The sequence below is a fragment of the Glandiceps talaboti genome, chromosome 3, assembly GCF_964340395.1.
Source record: "Glandiceps talaboti chromosome 3, keGlaTala1.1, whole genome shotgun sequence".
Lineage (NCBI taxonomy): Eukaryota > Metazoa > Hemichordata > Enteropneusta > Spengelidae > Glandiceps > Glandiceps talaboti.
In genome coordinates, this window is record NC_135551.1 from 23,207,422 (window position 1) to 23,217,583 (window position 10,162).

At 34.8% G+C, this 10,162-nt stretch overlaps 1 protein-coding gene across 1 annotated transcript; it reads right to left on the minus strand.

Moving 5' to 3' along the window:
- Nucleotides 1–258: 258 nt before the first annotated feature.
- LOC144432960 (flavin reductase (NADPH)-like) lies at nt 259–7,358 on the minus strand. Its single transcript, XM_078121274.1, has 5 exons — nt 7,241–7,358; nt 6,215–6,373; nt 1,715–1,910; nt 1,142–1,315; nt 259–664 (listed from the first exon to the last, which is right to left on the minus strand). The coding sequence occupies exons 2-5, from the start codon at nt 6,347–6,349 to the stop codon at nt 522–524; spliced, it is 648 nt and encodes a 215-aa protein (XP_077977400.1). The 5' UTR covers nt 6,350–6,373; nt 7,241–7,358; the 3' UTR covers nt 259–521.
- Nucleotides 7,359–10,162: the final 2,804 nt, after the last annotated feature.

The following is a 10,162-nucleotide window of genomic DNA, read 5'->3' on the forward strand; positions in this document are numbered from 1 at the left end:
TATCATAACCCAGCTAGTGTAAGTCTGTAATCAGATGACTCCTATCATGGCCTAAGCCTATATTGGAATAGATTCAGTCTTGCATCTCAAAAAATACAAGTTAGCACAGCACATTATGCTAATTTACGATGGGGCATTACTTACATTGCTGTTTATCAAGCATACATGCCGTCAGAGAACATCTTAATATACTTGTATTTTATTATTACATGTATGTATATAACTTTATTTACGAAACAGGCCCAAATATACAAAAAGAGAACACCAAAAAATAATACAAGTACAAACGATACAAAGACTAGTAAAGGGAATATATGATATTTGAATATACAGTATAATTGGAATGTCTAAATACTTTAAATGCCCAGTTCGGACAAGAATGATTCTATATCTCTATTGATAAGATAACAGCAATGGATAAGATTAATACTATTGTGAGAACATTGGATTCAATCTCTTGGTCTAATTATCCGACAATAAGTGAAATATTTCATGATTTTATATGGTGATGGTGATGTGTTCTATAACACATCGATTGCCACGCCAGCCCTATCGTATTTGTCAGTTGATAATGTCGACAACATAAATTTAGCAACGTCTTCCCGCGGTATCTTCATACGCCCTCCCTTGACAAACTGTCGTATCTCGGCTAGGATTTCTTGCCCTGAAAGTACATAAAACACGATACATCAATAATCTTCATTGCCAAGGAATTACGACTTTTTGATAGTTTAAGTGGACTTTTCTTTTAATTTTTTTCTTCAATTTTTTAGCAAACTGCAGTCTGTATGCAAATTTTCGTAAACAGCACATCCATAAAATAAATGCACAAAAACATACATACATACATACATACATACATACATACATACATACATACATACATACATACATACATACATACATACATACACACACACATACATACATACATACATACATACATACATGCATGCATGCATGCATGCATGCATGCATGCATACATACATACATACATACATACATACATACATACATACATGCATGCATCTCACTGATGATCTGTGTCTCTCTAAAGAGTAGTAGAATAACATTTCCTGCCATGATGATACTTGTATCTAAATCTCATTTTCATACAGAATACAAATCCACATTATGTACCTTTTGAAGGACTTTTAAGCAATTCAGGGGGCCTCACAATAGTAAAGTTGATGTCATGACACTCCTCACTCATCAAGAACTGTTCCATCTTTCTCATGTCAACCAATAGGTATCGAAGAATGAATGGTTTGTAGAACCATTCCATGATGAAAGGTCCCCGGTCACCCCTAATGGCTGAAATATATATTGGCATTATTCACAACGTAGAATGATAATATCAAATTTCAATAATGATTCCACTGTATGTTTATGCTGAGAGAATACTTTGGAAATCACGCACAATGAAAATGAGTGTATGTTCGCCTCAATAATTTACTTTGCAGCGCAAACACCAATATATTATGCATCAATACTAATGCAAGTAATCACTGTAATAACAAAATCATTTGCATAATACCTGTATACACATGAGGGTGTGACTTATACATGTATATATATATATATAATCATTTGAAATGATATATAATCATTTGAATGGATATTTGTATTCATATTTTTTTTATATATATTTGCATTTTTATTGAATAAAAATGTTTAATAGAAAACACTTGAAAGGATGTGTTTGATACTTACTTGTTGTACACCATGAGGTTATACACACTAGACGTTTGACTTCAGCTTGCCTCATGGCAGAAACAATAGGTCTGATAGACTCTGAGTAGAGGGTAGGTTTCCACAAAGTAGTGCCTCCTAGACATGACAGTACAGCGTCCACACCAGCAAGGTGTGGCACAAGTGTTTCGTCTGAGAATATATTCCCTTCAACAACCTGTCAGAGAAATTTAAAAAAAGATAATCTCATTAAATGATAACTATATTATAGAGATAAATTTATAACATAAAAATGTTATGTAAGTAGTATATAAATGACAGTTCTGGGACACGAAATGACACCCCTAAATTAAGCATTTTTAAGTTTAAAAAATGGTCCAATCTATATTAAATTTAGTATATACAAAAAATATAACATATCGTTCCAGATAAAACGACAGTGACAACGACCCTCTTCTTTAGAGAACGACAACTTATTACTACTCCCGGTCATTGTTCAAATATGCATAACATCCATACAAAGGTAAATACATTTACTTACAATAGGCTCAACGGCTCAGCTGTGTATGACCCATCTTGCCCTTTGAGTCAACCACTTGAACCGAGGCAAAAAATTAGGTGTTTGTTTTCTAGTTCTTATTCTTTATTCTTACGTCTTTTTTTTGGAATAGGAATAAGACTATTGTTTGCTTGTAAATTAGGGGCTACCATTGCATATTTAAAAATATAGTCTGCTTGGAATTGTACGAGATGGGACTAATCCGTAAGAAACAACATAAATTGGGAAAACTTTATGAGTGAGCTCAGCAATCATTTTTCGCTGGAAGCCAGCTTTTAAATTCACCATCGGGTCCCTGAAATCCACCAATAGCAGCAGGACCATAGTTTGAACTGAAGTTAACAATAATATTTCATTCATTGGTACTTCTCGCCATTTTAATGTTTCGTTTTCAGCAGCTTTATCAAAAACAGACATATCTGGTTTAACATATTCTGAATTTAAACTAGAAAGATCTTTAATGTTTTTGTTAATATCTTCTGCTGTTTGATGGCATAATATATATATATATATATATATATATATATATATATATATATATATATATATATATATATATATATATATATATATAAATTGATTATAAACAGATATGACTGTTGGAGTGTAAACTATAGAATTCCTGGTATAATATTACAAAAGAGAACAATGAAATTGCTTTTAATGTTAAGGCCAGAATGTCAGTCAAAAAATAGAACCAGGTAATTACGTACAATGTAGAAACGTTAATGCAAGCGATTGGTAGAACAAAATTAATTAATTTTAAGAGAATTTTGCCAAAGGGAAAAACACAGATGGTGCTCGATGATAATGTTAAAGTAGACTTTTCAAAGCCTAATAATTTTGAGGGATACTTTGTTTTGAAGAGAAAAAATATAATACATCGAGTATTCGTCCATACAAAGCAGATTTTCTTCCTGTGACTGAATACGTAGTCTACTGTGATATTATAGATACACCTACTAATTACATCAATGGGAAAAGGTATAATTATTTACAAATTTTAACGATACAGGACCGTGGTGAAATGGGAAAAGCTGTCACTTATTTCTTTCCTGCTAATGTTCCAGTGCCAATTAAAAAAATGGATATAACTAGTCTTCGAATTTGGATAACTAACCAAAATAAAGAACTGATAGATTTTAATGGCTATACAATTTCATTTCTACTCGAGCTTACATAAGTCAGCTTAAATTAACGTGACCATATGCTAATGTTTTATAACGATCAAGGACATAGCGTTTGTCGTTAATGCAACTCAGAGAGGTTTTATTGACTGTGTAACTACCGATCTGATGATTCATCAATCGTATAGTATTCATGGAATGTTTTAACTGTAAATTTTCAAAAAGTACTGTCTTATATTCTTCGTGAGTCATATTCTTTTTCATGACTGACTTTTTTATTCCTTTTGCTTTACGTGTGGAAGCAGACTCTGTTATGTAAGTACATTTTACTTCTATATCCAATATCAAAAAGTGATTGGTGCACCCGCACACTCATCTTTAAATTTACCAATTACTTTTTTGTTATAATCACAGTAATATGGACTCTTTGGTGCTAGTAGTCACTATTGTCAAAAAGGTCTTTGTCTTTATAGAAATCTTTATAAGAGTCATTGGCTTGAATTTCATACATTAATGAGTCTGTATCTCTAAATAACAATTTTGCTCGTGGTCCATATTTTTCTTTTATATAAGTCGTACATTAAAGTTTTAGACAGATCAAGAATGCTTATCCCAACATATAAGGGCTGGTTTAGGATTAATCGTTATTTTTTGTTTTCCACTGCTACTAGACCTTCGGTTATAATTCTTTGTGTAACAAACATTGGTTTGGATACTAATTTCTTGATGTGTTTTTCTGTTGTACAAAATGTTATACTACGGTGTTTACGTACAATCATCATGGTACGTCCAAAGACAGAGTTATTCATTAGTTTGAAGAAATCTTTTTCGAACGCATTTCTTGCTTTCTCTCTTTTTTCTGTGTTAGATAAGATATACTTTGTCATCCATTTTGATTGATTGAACTCAATCGCTGTGTGAATTTTGGTGATTTTTAAACCGAGTGATAAATATTGTTTTAAGTTTTAAACATGAAGTATATAATTCTTGTTTGGTCTCAGAGTTGTGGTTAATTTCTCTTTATTTCCACATTTGATATTAAAGCGGTCACGTATGTTTTTATTATGTGGGGATAACACGCCTTCAGTAATACATAGTCTCTCAGGTGCTAAGGGGTAGTCATTGTGGAGATCGTGCAATTCGTCAGGATACTCGAGATCAACTTCAAGGATTAATCCATGGTCACTCTCGTTGGTATACTTATTTATGATGAGCGAATCTAGATCAACCCATTTAAATCCATGTGTTGGTAAAGATTGAGTCATTGTCCAACCATAGAGATTATTAGCATCTAAATACATGATGTACTTCGTTTCCTGAGTTGGATCATAGTCTTTCATATATGGATTGTTTACCTTTGTGTGACCAGTGGATATATAAGAAATACCTCCGCGGAGACCTCTTTCTATGAAGAGATGCATATCTGTATCCGTTATTAATTCGAGATTAGTTTTAGTCATTTTTAGACATGCATCCCAATACGACAGGTATTTTTTTTCGTTACTTGAAAATTGATATTACATGTTTCATGCCCTGTATGGCAATGGTCGCGGACTCGTATGTTATCTTCTTCGTATAATGTGTCACAAATATGGCATTGTGTTGCGTTTTTGAAACATGTTTCATCGTTTTTACTCATACGCAAAGGTTTGTTAAAATGTTGTTGTTTTATATCATTGCAATAGTCAACTTCCAATCGCATCATTTCCATAAATTTCTTGGATGCATATGGTCCTCTATAAATGACACTTTCTTTACTGAATGTGTCATAATAACAACAAACAAGTATTATAACCGAAACTACATACTTCATGCTTTTGGTAATGGTGTGTGTATATTGTGTTTTCATTAGGATGGCAGGTGTTCACTTTTTGAGTTACAGATTCAAAATCTGCATAAATAACAAATGGAGCATTTAATTGTTTTGGATAATTTTTAAATGATAACCACTAATTCTTTACGGTTGGCATTCGTATAGCTTGTGTCCCATTTATTTCAAAACAAATAGGAATATGTTGCTATATGAGTCATGTGGTGTATGAGTCATCGTCATTCACAGCTGAGCTTATTGTTACGTAAATGTATTGACCTATGTATGGATGTTACGCCTATTTGAAAAATGGCCGGGAATAATAATAAGTTGTCGTTCTCTAAGGCAGAGGGTTGTTGTCACTGTCGTTTTATCTGGAACGACATGTTTTGTTTTTCTAAATGCTAAAATTTAATATAGATTGCACCATTTTTTTAAATTTAAAACGCTTAATTTAGGGGGGTATCTGGAACGACATGATATTTTTTGTATATACTAAATTTAATATAGATTGGACCATTTTTTAAACTTAAAAATGCTTAATTTAAGGGTGTCGCTTCATCTCCCAGAACTGTCATTTTATATACAATTACTACTTATGTAAAAAAAAATTTAGAACATAGCCTGGTGAATCTATGGGGATTGGGCTTTAAAACTTTGATTTTGAAAGGAAAGCAAAATTTTCAGCACAAGCACACGTTGGATACATCCCTCGGGTTGTTGTCAAGTTTCAATCGTCACTAAATACCAAAGCAAAACAGTTTTTATTTGTATCACTTTACAAAGTCGAAAGCTTTCCATTTCACTCTCTTTGAAACAGCATTTACAAATAAATAACAGTCGCCATGTTGAAAGCAGCATAATAACTTGATTGTGAGTGCAATAACCCCGGGGCAATAACCAGAACAAACATCGTTGTATGCTACACGTAGAGGTACAATACTTGAAGCGTTTGTTTGATCTGGCTTTCAAAATGACGACCAAAAAGAACCAAACACTCGCTTCGACCATTGCAACTCACATACCTGTAGATTCTCGTGTTTTGTTTCAACCTTTGATGTGTTCCGCACGATAGCAATAACACTGTGCCCCGCCTCCAGAGCTAGACGAACTGCGTTCTGGCCACTTCCACCAGTAGCACCGAACACCGCGATCTTCATGTTAACAGCCTCAAATTGTTGACTCTGCAAAGTTACGTAGGAAGAATAAAATGTTTTAAATGCATAGAAAAAGGTTTCTATAGTCTGAAAGGTTCCGCTTATGTAACTACTCGCTGCGCTTGGATGGACACTGTCCTAATACCTTTCTTGCACCTCAGTTCATTTGTGCTAAAAAAAACCCAACCAAAACGTGAGGGTTTGATCAAAATTTCCGGAAACCCCCCCCCCCCCCCTCAGTGTTTTTTTTAATAATCTACAAATACAAATTACGAAAACAATGCACACATCATGTGGATGTTTACATTTCACTTGATATTCCAGATACACTGCTTTGTGCAGATAAAATTACAATTTGCATGATGTGAGTGACGTCATTGTCAAGACAAGAGACTGAAGTTTTTTTTTTAAATATGCACCATACCTATCTAGATTAGACCACAAACTGTTTAACATGTGTTTGACATCATTGGGTGATACATTTTTTTCCTTTGGTGTCTCCGCTAATTATGACAGCAGTTGTCCAGGCGTTGGCGACCATTAACAACGACCAGACCTTTTGAGGTCTCGTTCGGCTGGTTTGATCTAAATGTGACATTATTGATCGATAAGAGTACCGCGTGAACTAGGCTATTCATCTCCAAAACAGATTTGTCAATACCTGCAATGGTCGTAAGCATAAAATGTCCATATTAAACTGGACAACATAGGATAGTGGTATTCCCCCCGAATACATCCATATGTCATATCAATTTTATCATATCCAGGATATATAAATTAGTAACAACACGAGTATTACTGAACAATGCGTAAACAAACAGAGGTACGCCTGGCGTTGTGGTAAATGCTACACAATTCTAATTTGACAATTTTGTTTTCCAGCAATATACCTACCTCATAAACAAAAATGAAAGTTACAGGTACGAACGTCACGTCGCTATGCACAAGGTGTCAGGGTGGGTGTGACTGTTTGCTCTAAGGCGAAAATAACGAACGACGTATGTCATACACGGATCGAAGTCTTGAAAGTACGCATGCGCAATTACTTGTTCTACTTACGTAATTAGAGGCCAAATGGGGCTGTGTGGGGGCAGTGCCATGATCGTTTGATTACCTGACGCAATAACTGAGCGAATCGAATGTCTAATAAATCATTTTTATTATTATCATTATCACTTTATTTCAGATTATAAAAATAATCCATACCAAAACAAACAACAGACAAAACACATTAAAATAGACGCTTACTCCAAATACTCCACAAAGCACTGTGTTAACACTGAAAGAGATAAAACAGCAACCACAAACGGGTTACTTGAGAGATGCAATCTGCTATAAAAAGCTAAAAGATTTTTTCCCAATGATTTCATCAAATTAAAATCGAAAAGTTGACAAACATTGCGCTATTGCTCTGAATAAAAGAATGTTTAACACCTGACAATTGACGGAAAACCTGTGAGTAAGCTCTCTTGGCTGCATTAAAAGTATTTATAGAGAAAATACTCCACAAATAAGAACAATAAGGAATATCACAAAAAAACCAGAACATAAGTGACATTTAATAGAGAGGGACTCAATTCAAAATCACGAATTAGAGCATTACCTCTGACATAAAAAAAACGTCGAGCCTGAGCCTGGATGTCGTCATTATCCTTGAGGTCACAGGTGATCAAGTGACCAACTGAAGGTATTTGTAAACATCGACGTAATTCAGCAATCTACCATTCAGGTAAATTGCAACTGGTCTGAGCCTACATACATTAGGTTGAATTAGCATACAAACTGTCTTTTTCTCGTTGAAAAGTATAGAATCAATTTCACCATAGTGGCCACAAGTATTAGCAAGCATCTGCTGGCCATAGGCTCCAGTAGATATAATAACTAAATCATCAGCATAAATTAAATGGTTCACTTTATAGCCACCGAGAAGGCAGTCATAGAGAAGTGTTGAAAGATTCTTACTGAGATCATCTAAATACACAGTGAAAAAAAGAGGTGAAGTAATTCCACCTTGTTTAACTCCATTCTTTGAATTAAAAGATTCAGATAAACACCCATTCCATCTAACCACAAAGTCTTGATACCTGTACATGCTATGCTAACATCTTAATTAAGTAAGGTTTGAACCTCTGTCTAATAATTTATTGAAAAGAATATCATGACGAACATAATCAAACGCTTTAGATGCATCCATGAAAGTGATGAAAACGGGAGTATTACGACGTTTATTATGATTTAAAATTTCTTTCAGAACAAAGATTGACATATCAGTACCATGCCCTGGTTTAAACCCGAACTGGTAATCACTGGTCGACAGACACTCTATACAGCGATTTAGCCAAACTCTCTCAAGCAATTTAGAGGCTGTAGATGCAACAGCAACAGGGCGATAATTAGATTTGTCACAAATTTGGAATTGGAACTAAAGCCGTAGTCATTAATTGTTTAGGAACAACACCATGAATTAAAATAGCCGAGAAACAACGGGACAAAAGAACACAGACTCTGGAAGGGGCGTACTTCAGATGCTCAGGTGTAATGCCATCGATACCCGATGATGCACCTGTTTTAAGGTTCTTAATTAAGTCACTAATTTCTTCTTGATGAACAAACATGTCATCACAAAGCTTAATATCGGAAATAACAGGTGTAAAATCTATACCAGTTTTTGTCAGAATAGTCTCATAATGGCTTTTCCACATACTTACCACCTCAGCATCACCAGAATGATCACCCACAGATGATGGAGCTGGTGTTTTACCCTTACGCTTACCTATCTCTTTCCAGTAAGCCTTTGGGTCACGCTTTAACTTTTCGGCTTAGGCGTTTGCACGCATTTCTTTTTCTGCCTTTTTACATAGTGCAAATTGCCTCTTGATCTGTGCTCTAGACTTACGCATAAGCTCAAAAAGTGGACCAAATTTAGGAGACCCATAATCCTTCCAGATTAAAAAATCAGTCCGAGCTTTATCGTAATGTTGTTTTACTAAAGTGTTCCAACCTGGTACAGTGTGCTTATTGGCGTTAGCAGCTTTTGGGAGAGTCTTCTCTGCTGCAGACAACACAGTCGAAACAATATCATTATAAAAAGTGTCAATCAATTCAGAGTGAGTACAACAATGTGGGTCAGTACATGCTAGTGCGTCAACTGGAAGATAAACTTTAGAGAGAAGTCTATCACACAATACTCTATGTTTGCTAGGTGGCTCGAAGAAGCTTTGTTCCAACAAGGTTTGCAAACATTGGTTTTTTGTGATATACTCAGCTTGGGAAGCAGATTGGTCTTTAGGTTGAACATTACAGGAAAATTATCAGATGAAATGATATTAATCTTAACAATTAATCTTAGTCAATAATACTATTAGACGATGGTGAACATAATGTGAACAAACCAACTACGGGCTAAACATGAGTCACTTAACTATGTAAAAGTACTAGGGGGGAGGCGTTCAATATCTGCAAAGGCAAAATTATTTTCTTTCACAAAACTGTCTCAAAGTGCTCATCGGATCTGCATTGAAATCACCAGAAATAAGGCAACAACAAGTGCCTAACTCATTAATTGTAACTTGTAGCAAACCTAAAATCCACCGAAACTCGTCACAGTCAGAGTTTGCAGTTGGCATACATACATTGAAAATTCTGGTTTATCTGACATTTGAATACGAATACCTACAACACGGCTTTCACAGTCTAATAAGATAGGTGAAACACCATTGAGATTGTTACGCCAAAGAATACCAACGCCCCCATATGGCGTCTACCAGTGAGGACACTGTGTGATCTATCAATGGAACTCACTCCAACTGAGGTAAA